The sequence below is a fragment of the Pollachius pollachius genome (genome assembly GCF_949987615.1).
Source record: "Pollachius pollachius genome assembly, chromosome: 5".
NCBI lineage: Eukaryota > Metazoa > Chordata > Actinopteri > Gadiformes > Gadidae > Pollachius > Pollachius pollachius.
The window spans coordinates 9,852,116-9,864,770 of record NC_136938.1 but is presented as its reverse complement, the minus strand read 5'-3'; the positions used below and the strand labels follow the sequence as shown (position 1 = coordinate 9,864,770).

The 12,655-nt window shown below is 46.9% G+C and overlaps 1 protein-coding gene across 3 annotated transcripts in view; it reads left to right on the top strand.

Annotated features, from left to right (window-relative positions):
* Positions 1 to 12,655, top strand: part of LOC307075738 (tight junction protein 1-like) — a 53,456-nt gene that overhangs the window by 18,305 nt on the left and 22,496 nt on the right. For all 3 annotated transcript variants that reach the window (XM_079736424.1, XM_079736425.1, XM_079736423.1), the window contains exons 2-11: positions 1,397 to 1,453; positions 3,658 to 3,782; positions 4,385 to 4,487; positions 5,067 to 5,403; positions 6,129 to 6,232; positions 7,152 to 7,320; positions 7,532 to 7,667; positions 11,204 to 11,343; positions 12,011 to 12,116; positions 12,489 to 12,639. In XM_079736424.1, the coding sequence (XP_079592550.1) occupies positions 1,397 to 1,453; positions 3,658 to 3,782; positions 4,385 to 4,487; positions 5,067 to 5,403; positions 6,129 to 6,232; positions 7,152 to 7,320; positions 7,532 to 7,667; positions 11,204 to 11,343; positions 12,011 to 12,116; positions 12,489 to 12,639 (1,428 nt within the window). The remainder of the gene's footprint in view (positions 1 to 1,396; positions 1,454 to 3,657; positions 3,783 to 4,384; positions 4,488 to 5,066; positions 5,404 to 6,128; positions 6,233 to 7,151; positions 7,321 to 7,531; positions 7,668 to 11,203; positions 11,344 to 12,010; positions 12,117 to 12,488; positions 12,640 to 12,655) is intronic.

Genomic DNA, 12,655 nt, shown 5'->3' with positions numbered 1-12,655 from the left:
GTCGTTGGCGAGGGTGTGGGATTATAGAGTTGTCGGGAGTGTGCAATTACAGGGAAAAGAGCTGGTGATTTACGCAACGCGATGTGTGTCGGTGTGTTTGTGTGCGTCTGTGTTTTTTATGAGGTGCAATAGTCCCTTGGTGTGAGCTGTGGCTGTGATTAACACTACACCTGCCCCCGACCCACCCCAAGACACACAGACACACACACATACTGACTCATCAAAATGTATATACTTTACCTTTGACTAAACCCAATAAACAATATTTTCGAGACTGAAAACACTTTTATCTTTTACGGAACTGAATTAACACTAATTGACCAGACTGAAAACACTTTTATCTTTTACCATACTGAAAAAAACAATCTTTTACCAGATTGAGTAAACTGTCACCAGTTAAAGGTGAGCTGAAAGTCCGACAGACCCCTTGTTCAACTTTCAACTTGGTATTATAAGTATCTTTCCAGTTGTATCTCCTGCCTAACCATAACATTTACGATGGGAGGTTCCAGAAACCCCCAAAAACATCTCAACAAAGTCCATTGCCCAGCTATCATCCTCCCTTCCAAAATGATAAGTTGTTTTGTGTTGTGGCGTGAGCGAGGTCTCGTCCGGGGATCACTTCCAAGCAAGCAACACCCGTCAGGCTGAAGACACACAGAGAGAAGGATCCGGAACAACGTGTTAGCCCGGAAAGACAAAACAAACCTAGCAGATGACTTCATCCCTGTCAGTAGGAGTATCAACACTGAGGTGGGGGGTCAAGACACTATACCAGAGAGAAAGGGAAGTCTTAGCCGATCTGGCGTTTATCTGGCACTGATCGACCTGTTGACCCCCCCCCCCCCCCCCCCCATGTTTCATTCTTCACTGGACTAGGCTGGTTAACCTCTGCTGCTGAGCTGTGCAAGGCAGTTTACTGTTGTTCAGCAGGCGTTCATAATGCTTCCCTGTTTAGTGGAGTTAGGGGGTTTTAGCGTGCCGCGGAGAAAAGGTTTAGACCAATCAGGGAGTTGTACAGTCCACAGCACGAGGGCCAGTCAAGCAGAAGCTGCTCTGTGGCCCTAGGTGTTTGACACGCACACACACTCTTATGTTCCAGTTTTATGTTCGTTTTTTTTGAAGTGGGTTTGGCTGAATTTGAATGATTCACTCCTATTGGCTGACTGCCAGCCAGGTGCTCCTCTTCCATTTGAAAACAAAGTTTCACCAAACTGACCGAAACCATTTTTGGCAGACCTGTAGTTTAGCAGAGAATACGAATGAAACGATCTTTGTAGGAAAGTGTCTACACTGTTGCAGTGTCGTTGTATATTGGGGGGTCTGTCTCTTCCTTTGTCGTGACGTAAAGGGTGTGAAGGTCTGACTGTATGCCGTTTCCTGTCTTGTGTTCCAGAGTGCTGCCATGGAGGAAACGGTCATCTGGGAGCAGCACACTGTTACTCTTCACAGGGTGAGAAACCTCTCTCTCTTTCTTTAATATTGTCTGCCTCACAGATTCTCTCCCCCTGCCTCTCTCTCCCTCTCCTCTCTTTTCACTGTAATACAATCTGACTGCCGCTTCCTATTAGTACATTGACTCTCTCTCGCTCCTTCTCTTTCTCTTCTCTTTCTCTGTCAGTCTGCTTGTCAGTCTCTCCGCCTCTGTCCCTCTCCCTTTCCTTCTGTCTCTCTACAGTCAATTCTTTATTTTCTCACTCTTTAATTCAGCCTGACTTTTTCCACCTAAATACACTATACCTCTCTTTCTCCCCCTCTTTCTCCTATTTCCAAACTCTCTCTTGCTCTATTTCTGTGTTGCCTCAAGCCTATCTTCCTTGCCTTCTGTGTCTGTGTGCACAGCTGCATTAGGTGAATGTTTGTGTGAGAGTAGGGGAAACAATAGCCAGGGATCCCAGATGGCAGGAAACGGGTTTAAGGAAGACCGAACTGTGCGTCTTGCTTCCCGTCTGTGTCCATCCACTTCCTGTTGGATTGTGTCTCTCTCTCTCACACACACACACACACACACACACACACACACACACACACACACACACACACACACACACACACACACACAAACCTTCGTACTGCCCTGTCACAAAGTCCAACTCCTCTCCTTAATAACGACACCATTAGTGCAAATGATTGTCACGTTTCGTTATCGAGTTAGCAGCCCGTGTCTCACTTCACAACGTCTGTCCCTGCGGGCTGAGTGAGGCGACACCAGCCTCGGCTTGTCATTCACTGGGCCGCTGCCACACTGCAATCCGATCCCCGCGCCCATACCCGGGTGAACCAGGGTGTCTTAGCAGATAATCACTAGATACAATGAGCAGGATCTGCGATTCATTCACGAAATTAGGTTGATAGTTAAAAAGGTTTTTTTTTTTTGTGAACGATAAGTAGAGCATACGTTTTGAAACACAACGGCGTACTGTGTTTCAATTCATGCACTTTTCAGGAACACAACGGCGTACTGTGTGCACTGTTCAAGGCATTGCGGGTTTATTTGTGTAGAACCCCTCAAACACTCAGAGTACTTATCAAAGGCCTGAATCACATTTGAAAGGAAATGAAAGGTTATACAAATAAAAATGTATAATAAAAGTTTAACAAGGTAACAGAATAAACATGTCGAAGCAGAGTAGACATACATTGTAATAAAAAAAGCTGTGGCAAACGGAATCGATTTGACCCCTATTCAGTAAAAAGTTATATAAATACAAGCTTGCTTATCATAAGATGATTAGTTAGCGTTCCCAGCTGTCAAGTGTTTAGAATTGGAACAGGAAAGGGGAATAAAGTGGCCAGGGTGATGCAGGGCTGGGCGTGGCAAGGGAGAACCTGTCTAGACGGAATTCTCACTCTAATCTAATTACCAGGAGCTTTCGGTTGTGGTTCTGTGTTGTCCCCGTGTCTGGTCTGTTGAATTCCACACTCACGCGTACACATGCACGTTCCCTGCTGTCCACTCTATGACACGTGGACATTGGGCTGACGGGTACAGCACGGGAAGAACCTATGTGTTTTGATTATTGTTGTCAATTAAATGCTTATGATGTCAGAGTCGCAGAATTTTTAATTTTAAGTCTAATTTTAACCATTTCTGTTTTTGTGAGGACAAATTAAGGGATTGAGGGCTTCCCAACTCCTGGCATGTTTGTGGGGTTGAGAGAGAGAGAGAGAGAGAGAGAGAGAGAGAGAGAGAGAGAGAGAGAGAGAGAGAGAGAGAGAGAGAGAGAGAGAGAGAGAGAGAGAGAGAGAGAGAGAGAGAGAGAGAGAGAGAGAGAGAGAGAGAGAGAGAGAGAGAGAGAGAGAGAGAGAGAGAGAGAGATTCTAACATCGTCAATCAAATGTGAAGTATCAAATCTCATTCCTCTTTTTACTCGTACACACAACTGAGTGTGATCGTTTGGCATCAGTAGAAAACAATTTTTAACATCAAGTTTCTTTCGACAACGATTTTGATGCGAAAATGTATCCAGTGTCCGAGTGATATTCAACACCAGTATTGTTTGTGCATCCTTCTCATAGGTCTGACCAAAACAAAATCTCTAATTCTATCAGTATTTATAGAATTACACAAACACACAGTGTGTGTTTGTGTCTGTGTTTGTGTGTGCACTCGCTCTTATGCGTTTTCTCCTTATGTGGCTCTCTTGTCCTACCCAGGCTCCAGGGTTCGGCTTTGGCATCGCTATCTCAGGAGGCCGGGACAACCCTCACTTCCAGAGCGGAGAAACCTCCATCGTCATCTCAGATGTCCTGAAAGGAGGACCTGCAGAGGGCCAGCTGCAGTAAGTCTCTGTCTGAAGGGCCCCTGAGCTCTTGGGTCCCTTCCACAGCAACACTACTGCGCTGCTGTTGAGAGCCCCAGCTTCACGCCTCTTGAAGGCTGTCTCTGCTGCACTATGCGTCCTTTTTTGGGCTAAACGCCAATCCTTTGTGTGCGTCATTGTACATCATGCCAAACCATTAAAACCACCAGCAAAGACGAGTGGATGGCAAGATGGGCTGTGAATTAATGAATAAAGTCATGAATGAATAGATGAGTGAATTGCAGAAGCCGTTCATTTCTGTGGTCAAAACGAACACTTCTAGGGTTGACCTTGAAATTCCTCTGCTGTGAATGATCCCTTGTCTTACCTATAAATGTGTATATAAAGGAGTATATAACTTTAATTACTAAGCTCGTTGCATAATTAAATCCTCATGGGCAAATGGTTAAGGTGTAACAGCAGCATTCATCAGAACAAAAGTGAATAAAAATGACGATATGAATGAATGAATACAATAGACTAAACATCTGTGTCAGCAATGGGGAAAAAAATCATACAAATTGAACACCATCCATGTCAAACCTTGAATACAAGGCTGTGCGTTTGTCCGGTGTTTCCAGGGAGAACGACCGTGTGGTCATGGTCAACGCCGTCTCCATGGACAACGTGGAGCACGCCTACGCCGTGCAACAGCTCCGCAAGAGCGGGAAAAACGCCAAGATTGTGAGTTTTTCAACCACACCTCATTCACATCAATACATTAAAAGTGAAATGGTGTACAAGCCAGTAAAGGAAGGGCGTGTCATTGCGTGACGCGTCAAACTCTTTATGACATCACGTTCTAGTTGTGTGACATGTTGAAATGCATTAGGTCATACAGCAGTTAAAAGATTGAAGTAGCTGGGTTAATCTTTAATGTCCGGGAAGGGCAGTTCGTTTTGCAACAGTAGACATAGTAGCAAAGTGCCATACAAAACAAACAATACAGGGATAACCCTTACGTCATCATCATCGAAGATAGCACACATGCAAATCCAGCAGGACCAGGAAAAGACCCACTAGGATGAGACTCAAAGAGTAGATGCATTGTGACATGCATCGGTAGATACATCCCACGATGCTTCCAGTATTGCAGTTGACGTCCTGTATCGATTTGACTTTACGATAAAGCTGACAATACAACCCAAATACCACGAGGGGAAGAGCAAGTAATGATTCCCTTCCCCTTGACCGTCCACCACTGATGGATGAACCCGGTCTGGTGCGAGTGTGTGTGACACGGCCGCGCCGTCTCTTCCTCAGACCATCCGCAGGAAGCGGAAGATCCAGCTCCCGGTGTCGCGGCCTGGCGACCGGGAGACCATGTCGGAGCATGAGGAGGACGAGGAGGAGGAGAGCGAGGACGAGGAGGGTTACCAGGGCAACCGGGCCCAGAGCGCGGCGTACGGTGGGGCCGGCGCCGGCGGCGGCGGTGGCGGCACAGCCCGCCGGCAGGAGCGGGAACACAGCACGGGGCGGCGCGACCGCAGCGCCTCGCGGGACCGCAGCGTGTCGCCGCGCTCGGAGCGGCGTTCCCAGGCCTCCCTGGGCCCGCCGAAGCCATCCAAGGTCACCCTGGTCAAGTCCCGCAAGAGCGAAGGTGCGTGTTGGCGGTGGGACGCGCACCCAAAGCCTTCAGGAATAATACACTATTATGCACGGTTTCACAAAGTCCCGCGCGGACATGATGACGTTTTTTTTTGTTTAAAGGTCCCATGACATGCCACCAGGTGTGGTGGGACTAGCCGTTATTATCCTTCACACATCTAGGTGGACACGCCCACTTGTGATGTCATAAGAGACATTTTCAAAACGGCTTGTAACGGTTACTCACACTCACACCTGGTGCAATGTCATGGGACCTTTAAAACAAAAAAAAAAACAGCTCACAGAGTTCACGCACGGCCGCTATAAATTAGGCCTTACAGATCCCACCCTTCACAAGTTAAACACTATAACAGTTCTTCAAGTCAAGCCGTGAAACAGCACCCTCTCTGGTGAGCCCAGGTCACTGTGATTGTTTATGTTTATATCGCTGGCCAGGTGATGTCTCTGCCAATTAGACCATGCAATTGCACAAGCAGGTGTCTGATGCCGAGCTGTGCTTGGTGTGGTATTTTGGCTACTTTCTGGTGCACAGTAAGCCTCAATGGATTAACAAATAAAAACAAATGACTGTGGTCTGTAAACATGGATTAGACATCCTCTCCTAGTTAGGCAGCACTGGGGACTCACTCTTGGCTACATGACAACACTATGCATGATGAGCTCCTGAACTTGAACATGTGTAGATTCTCCCCTCTAACGTGCTCTTGGAATCCCCAGAATATGGACTTCGCCTGGCCAGCCACATCTTCGTGAAAGACATCTCCCCAGAGAGTTTGGCCGCGCGGGACGGAAACATCCAGGAGGGGGACGTGGTGCTGAAGGTGAGCTTCCCTACCCAGGGGGCCTCTCTGCTGGGCTGGGGAGTCACCATGCTGAGGGAGGGGCTGGTGGTGGTGGTGGTGGTGGTGGTGGTGGTGGTGGTGGTGGTGGTAGGAGACAACCAGGGGTGAGACAGCCATGAGAGATGAGTCACTTACTGGGGTAGAGAAAGAGCAGCTAATGCAATGGAGCCATTTTAAAGTTGTGAATCTTTTCCATCGGTCGGAATAGGGCCGTGTGTGTAGTATCTGTTGTCATGTGTGGGTTTTTGGGGGCGATGTAGTAATAGTAATGTGGTGTGTGTCTGTGTGTGTAGTCGGTTATTGTGTATGTGCGGAGCATCGCCCACTGGGTGAGGTTGGAGGTCATTGGTGTGCCAGCCCACCAGTGGGAATACCAAACATTCCAGAATTCCTTTGTTCCCGGGCCGCATGTTGCCGCGGAGACTCCATTTTAATCATCATTAAACAGTCACTGACCCCGTCTCCACAAGGATAATACATAACCATAAATCACGTAGATTTGGTTCCCGTATTTCTTCATAGCAGTCTCAGCTGTTTCTAGTTTAAAGCTGTTTTGTTTGCGGTAATCTGGTTAAGGCAGTGTGCTTTACAACACAAGGCTAATTATGTAGTAATGCAGTAAAACAATAATACAGCAGAATTGAATTATTTTGTTATTTGCTATATACTATTAACATAGTTATAAAGTATACAATGTCAACAGATTTCAATTGGCAATAGTGGGACTAGTGGACTATGAAGAAACAACTCGGTCAAAAATGTAATTTCAGAATTTTGAGTGGTGTACATACCAAATGGTCAAATCTATAGTCCGGTTGCAGACATAACAAATATCAATTTAACACTTTTTTTTTGAAGTGTTTGTTACATTCCTCAACGGTGTCTTTCACTCCCCCAGATAAACGGCACCGTCACAGAGAACCTGTCGCTTGTGGACGCCAAGAAGCTGATAGAGAGGTCAAAGGGCAAGCTAAAGATGGTAGTCCAGAGGGACGAGAGAGCCACGCTTCTAAATGTTCCTGACCTGGACGATAGCATTCCATCAGGGAACAACTCTGACAGAGATGGTGAGAGGGGTGTGTGTGTGTGTGTGTTTGTGTGTGTTTGTGTGTGTGTGTGTGTGTGTGTGTGTGTGTGTGTGTGTGTGTGTGTGTGAAATATCAAGTCTCTTAGCTCAGCCTGAAAGTTTGGGAGAACTGAAGTTTTCTGATCTAAAATTGTATCCCATATTTTTCTGGATGTCCTAACCTGTGTGTGTGTGTGTGTGTGTGTTTCCAGACATCTCTGAGATCCATTCCCTGACATCAGAACATTCCAACCGCTCCCTGGGGAGGGGCAGTCGCTCCAGGTCACCTGACCGCTCAGACAGCCACGACCACCCCCGCCAGTCCCCTCGCCAGGTCAGCAACGGCAGGTAAGAGAATAGCGCGCGCACACACACACACACACACACACGCAGACGCACACACAGTCTCTTCCACACAAACACGCACACTCTCTTCCATGCACACATACACACACACACACACACACACTCTCTTCCACGCACACACAAATACTCCCTCTTCCACACAATTGTACACAACCATGAGATACAGGAAAGCACAGACGCTCACACACACAGAAGCTTGCACACAAAAATGCATCTGGTGGTTTGATGTGCATATTTCCGTCCACTAACGAATGAGCTCATGGCAATAAAACCCACTGACGCAACAATACATCTCGCACGCCTTAAACAAACCATAATACTAATAATACTTGAATAATACGTGGTGCGGAAGTCCATTCAACAGGACCAGCAGGTAGGAGCGATTTGACTAATGATGGGTTCATGCTTTTTCTCTGACTCTTCTCCTCCCTTTCCTGTTTCCTTGATCTGGGCCAACCTGTCAGTTGGCGGCCGCAGTAAGTCTGGATTTGTCACCTTAGGGTAGATCCCTCTTGGTCTAGTTTAGAAGCCAAAGAGCCCTCCCCTGCACCTAGGTGATAACTGTAGTACACTGACCATAGCCTAGTCTTTCCCGAGCAGAACAGAACAGGACTGGAAAAGTGGCTATCAGTTTCCTTAGACCTGATAACAAACTATTGTTGGCTATTGTTCCGTTGTCGTGGCAACACCCACCACTGGGAAGTGTTGGGTCAATGTACTATAAACAGCCTGAAGGGATATTTAGGGGCTTCATTTCAAACAGATGCAAACCAGAGAAGGGGGGGGGGGGTGGAGACTTACCGTTGTGTCAGCTGGTGTTTTGACTGGCTGTATCACCCGTTGCTGGTGTTGTGATTAGCTGGAATAGAATACCGGACCCTCTGGTCCACCACTTGGATACTTGATGATACATGGATGGTCAACCATCCATGTATGGATCCATCCCCCATGAGACCCGGTTCAGGACGTTGATTCTGCCCTCTGCACTATCTAACTGATCAGCTTCACCATCCACATCGCGTCTAATGAGCTATTAATCAACTCATCGCCAAGCTTCAAGTGTCGATGGCGAACGCAGGCGACAACTCACCACTTTGACTGATAAATAATGACATCATTCTTTTGTACATTCAATGTACAGAGTTTTGTAGCGCTTACTGTGGCGTCTTTGTGACGGTGAGTTGACGTGACGCTGATGCCCTGGGCTTGGTTGTGACCCAGTAACACCTGTAGTTGAGCATCTAAAACATAACCCCTAGCTTCCCATAGATAGTGGCTGCATAGAGCTCCCATTACCCCTGAACTAAAGCCCGCTAGCTGCAGAGCTTGACTGTGCTTTAGGCAGTATGGCTGTCCTTGACTAACTGTCCGATCCCCTTCCAGTAGAACCATGCATCAGACCCCCTTCAGTGTGTCGGACTGAACAGTAACTATGTTTGTCTCAATGCAGGTTGAAGGCAGGGTCACTGTTGCACAGATTGCTCTCCATGTAAGTGCTCGATTGAAGTGGCAGAACGCACATAGAAGCGTCTGCTGGGTTTCATTTATCTCCCCACCCTTCACGACACACCCCCACCACCCGCACTCCCTGCTTGTTTTGATAGTGTTTTACTATGGCGCTGGAATGTGTGTCTGCGTGTTGTTGGGCTTGGCCTTTTTTGGGAGTCAAAGTCTTATGAGTTGTTTTTTTTTATCTTACAAGTGAGTGTTGAGTTAATGTAAAATGATGCGTTAAAGTGCTAAAAGTTAATGTTTAATTTCTCCGTCTTGACACATTGGCTGGTGGTGACATGAGATAATGACGTAGCCGAAGGAATTCCTGATATTCCAAACTAGGATGGGAAACAAGAGGAATTTGACATAGTTCCCACAAAGCTTTGCTACAAGGGCACATGGTTCTGTCAACCTGATTGGCTCCAGAGGCTGGTGGCATCCTGTTTCCCAACCAATGGGAGGATGTGATTGGGCCTTCTGTTGAGGAACACACTTCTTCCCTAGTCCAAAGTTTTTATTTGTTCTGTGGTTGTTTGGAAAATTAAACTGCCTTCTTTAACGATTATGGTACATCTACAGGAAACATTCGCGTGAGTAAAGCATTTTGTGGTATTTATTTTGAATTTACTTCTGGAATTAATCTTAATTGGTTTATTTTGTTATATTTAAATTAATTTTGCACTTCATTATATTTGCTTTGATGTGTTGGTTTTGTGCACCGATGATTTCAGTTGTTTTCACTTACTCTGTGCGTGTATAAATGCTAGGCCTTTTATACTAGTCTCAAAGTTGTATGTGTGCAAGTGTGTTGCATTAAGAGAGAGAAAAGATTAAATGGACCCGTGCTTTCATCTCGTGGTGAACTAAATCTTCTTTGACAGTTGATTTTCATCTCTTCTCTGGGTCAGCTTTTCCCTTTTTATTGCCTCCCTGTTTTCTCCCAAAATCTTCTTTATATGTGTCGGCCTTAGCCTCTTTTTCACCCCACAAGCCCCACACACACACACACACACACACACACACACACACACACACACACACACACACACACACACACACACACACACACACACGCTTCACACACACACACACGCTTCACACACACTTAAGCCACACACACACACACACTCTTGATAGAACAGTAGAGAGTTGAACAAAGATTCTGTCAACTGTGGTTTGTCAGTGTGGAACCTTTTTTAGCACTAGGCCGTCCTGAACCAAGCAACACAGATCCAGGACACAACATAATAACCTCCCCCTTCTCTCTCTCTCTGCCTCTTTCTCACTCTTACGCATCTCCCTCTCTTTTTCTGCCTTTCGCTCTCTCACTGCCTTGCTCTCACAATCTCTCACCTACATTTCACTTTGCCTTGAATCTGTCCCTTACTGGCTCCCTTTACTCTCTTTCTGTCTCCGTCTTTCTCCTCTTCTCTCGCTCTCCATCTCTCTGTCTCTCTCCCTCTCATTAGAATTCAGTTGCTCTTCATGCCCAGACTGTAGGTCTCCCCTCTCTCCTCCACCAACTGCCAACTCTTAAACACTTACACTTTTCACCCAGTCTTTGGCCCTCTTTACACTACTTTGAGATAAGTTATTGTTGTTCTAGTGCTGGAGTTAGGATTGTTTCAGGCCTGGAGTTGGCTAGTTTCATGCCTGTAATTAGCCTGAGTTGACTGGTGAAAGCTGGCTTGCCACATTCTTGGGAGAAAGCAGTGAAATGCAGCTTGCTCATGTGCCAACAAATGGTCATGTGACCTCACTGGAATTCAACCATTGTTTTCAACAGTACTGTATAGGTTTCTCTTGACCCACACACACACACAAACACGAACACATTTTATTAAGCAGGACTGATGTGAATTGGTTCTGTTTATCTGCATTACCCAGAACTGATACAAATGGTGTTGATCTCGATTAAGCAGGGGAGGTGTGAATTGTGTCTGTTGCGGGACTGGTGTGAATTATGCCTCTTGTTCTGGATTAAGCTGGACTGGTGTGAATTTCGCATGTTGAACTGGTTCCAGCCACAGGAGTCGAGATGAGGAGCGGACGTCCAAGCAAGGGGCCATGTCGACGCCGCTGAAGAGCTCCGATGATGGCGTTCTGTCTCAGGCCAGCGACCAAGCCAGCTCGCAAGACGACAAGCACACCCCACCGCTGCCCGGTACGGTCCCCCTTTCACCCACTCACACTCCCACCTGTTCATTCTTTAATTCACCCAGTAACACTCCAACCTCACTAGAGGTCTTCAAAGGTCGAAAATGATGGCCCAAAACCCTAATGATCCCGGGAAATGAATTCCGATGTCGGATCAGATCCGATAATAACCAAATATACAGACCCGTTTTTGTCTGAGATATTACAGATCCTGACCAGTATTTTGTCGTGCGGACAAATCTGAACATCAAAGTGGTACTAAAAAAGGCTGTTCTACTGATAAAAGGGTGAATCAAGTCGGATACCACACATGGAAACCTAATAAAATGAGATCTAAATAACCTAAAGACGATGCAATGTGTCCTATATGAGTCGAACCCTGAGAGTCCGCACCACCTGATCCGGACCCCCAATTCCAACTCTCCCCCCTTCATCCATCCTCTTCCTCAGCCGTTCACACTCTCACACAATCACAGCCTCACATTCTCACCCATTCACAAACACCTACAGCCTCAAATTCTCACCCATTCACGACCTCTTACTCTTGCCTATCACAACCTCATTTGCATTCCCCATAAGCCCACCCAACATAACACAACGCACTGCCACCACCTCCACGTCCCCGGGCTATCCCACCGTTTGACCCCGTGACCTGTTTGGTGTGTTTCTGACAGAACCGAAGCCTGTGTACGCCCAGCCAGGTCAGCCTGACGTGGATCTGCCCGTCAGCCCGTCGGACGCACCGATACCCAGCGCTGCTCACGACGAGAGCATCCTCAGGTAGCCCCTCACACTGACACCAGCCTTAGTGTGATTCCCAGGCTCAACACTCATACCTACACTACTACGCGCTAGTTTAAGACTTCAGACCTACCGTCGGGTTAAAGTACAGTGCTAGGCCAAAGCTAACCAATTCAACACTGCGCTTCAGGGTAAATACTAGGCGATCAATGAAGTCATGGTCTTAATAATCATATAATCATCATAATAATCATAATCAGTCATATCTACTGTGAATGCCACACTTTAGAAATTCGTTTTTCATTTGATGGTATGCTTGTATTGTTCTCAGCCTCACTTAAGTGTCATGCCTAATTGTTGATGAGGACCATTCCGTTGTAGAGATGTGATGACCCCTGCCCTGTCGTCCAGGCCCAGTATGAAGCTGGTGAAGTTTAGGAAGGGGGAGAGTGTGGGTCTCCGCCTGGCCGGGGGCAACGACGTGGGGATATTCGTCGCAGGCGTTCTGGATGACAGCCCTGCCGCCAAGGAGGGCCTTGAAGAGGGCGACCAGATCCTGAGAGTAAGACCCCCACCCT